The sequence below is a fragment of the Echiichthys vipera genome (genome assembly GCF_963691815.1).
Source record: "Echiichthys vipera genome assembly, chromosome: 21".
Lineage (NCBI taxonomy): Eukaryota > Metazoa > Chordata > Actinopteri > Perciformes > Trachinidae > Echiichthys > Echiichthys vipera.
Window position 1 is genome coordinate 25,185,999 of NC_139846.1, and position 1,657 is coordinate 25,187,655.

Below are 1,657 nucleotides of genomic sequence, written 5' to 3' on the forward strand. Positions count from 1 at the left end.
ACTAGGCCAAAGGTCCAGGATCCAGTCTGTGATGGTCTCATCTGATCTGAGGCCGGATGTTTTGGACACTCGGGTGAAGAGAGGGGCAGAGCTGTCAGCTGATCACCATCTGGGGATGAGTGGGTCAGAGGATGGGGAAGGTTCTGGACACACCGGGTAAACCCAAACCAGTAGTGCGGGTGAACTGGATATTAGATATTAGATTAGATTAGATCTCCACACTGGCCTGGGAACGCCTCAGGATCCCCCAGTTAGAGCTGGTTAATGTGGCCCGGGAAAGGGAAGTTTGGGGTCCCCTGCTAAAGCTGCTGCCCCTGAGACCTGATCCAGGATCAGAGGCTGGAGCTGCTGCCCCTGAGACCTGATCCAGGATCAGAGGCTGAAGATGAGCTTTAACTTATTTTACTGTGTCTGTGTTCTTATCTCCAGACAGTGTGTGTGTGTGTCAGATCTCCTCCTCACCTCCTCCTCCGTCTCCTCCTCTCCCTCGGAGGAGCCGGCGCTCTGCTCCTCCTCTTCCTCATCTTCCTCCTCCTCCTCTTCCTCAGGGAACTCCAGGTCCGACTCCCCGGGGGCGATGGGAACGCTGAGGGTCAGGTTCGGGTTGGTCATGTAGCTGTCGTCCTCCGGCACCACGTACTTCTCTACGTGACGTCCTGACACACACACGCACACGCACACACGCACACACACACACACACACACACACACACACACACACACACACACACACACACACACACACACACACACACACACACACACACACACACACACACACACACACACACACACACACACACACACACACACACACACACACACACACACACACACAGATTAATGTTAAAGACTGTGTAATATACTTTATTTCTGAACTGACTGAACTTTGACGTGGGGATCGAACCGGCGGCTCTATTCTGTGTGTGTTTGTGTGTGTATGTGTGTGTGTGTGTGTGTGTGTGTGTGTTACCTATGACGGCGCCGTTGGCCTCCGTGTGGACGCTGCTCAGGCGTTTGAGCTTCATCATGGCTTTAGCTTCCTTCTTCTTCTGCCGCCGCCGCTTCAGGTTCCCGTTGAAGAAATCCACGACCTGCGGCGAGAGAACAAACGCCACATGAGACCCGCGCCGCTTTAAACGCCGCTTTACAGGCCGCTCTACACGCCGCTCTACACGGGTACCTGACTGCGGCACCACGCCAGCCCTCGGGTGATCCTGTGGATGGCGATGTGCAGGTTGTTCATCTCGCCGTCGTCGTCGGGAGCTGACAGGTTGTCGGAGCTGAAGCTGCTGAGGAGCAGAGCCAGGAAGAGGTTCAGCAGCTGGGGACACAGAGGGGGGGGTTAGAGGGTCCTGAGTCCCAAGTTTACGCTCAAACGGGACCCGGTCGGATTCTTGTGACGGCGTGAACGGCACGAGTCGCACTTTTAAATCGCAATCTGAACATTCGTTTAATGTTTAAGGTTGTTCTGTGTGTGTCTGTGTGTGTGTGTGTGTGTGTGTGTGTGTGTGTGTGTGTGTGTGTGTGTGTGTGTGTGTGTGTGTGTGTGTGTCTGTGTGCGTGTGTGTGTGTGTGTGTGTGTGCGTGTGTCTGTGCGTGTGTGTGTGTGTGTGTGTGTGTGTGTGTGTGTGTCTGCGACAGAGAGTTGAATCAA

The 1,657-nt window shown here is 54.4% G+C and overlaps 1 protein-coding gene across 1 annotated transcript in view; it reads right to left on the minus strand.

The window, feature by feature from the left end:
- Positions 1-1,657, minus strand: part of LOC310963555 (sodium channel protein type 5 subunit alpha-like) — a gene marked incomplete at both ends in the record, with an annotated part of 121,131 nt that overhangs the window by 49,718 nt on the left and 69,756 nt on the right. The window contains 3 exons of the mRNA XM_083936419.1: positions 463-656; positions 974-1,094; positions 1,184-1,324. Of these exons, the coding sequence (XP_083792545.1) occupies positions 463-656; positions 974-1,094; positions 1,184-1,324 (456 nt within the window). The remainder of the gene's footprint in view (positions 1-462; positions 657-973; positions 1,095-1,183; positions 1,325-1,657) is intronic.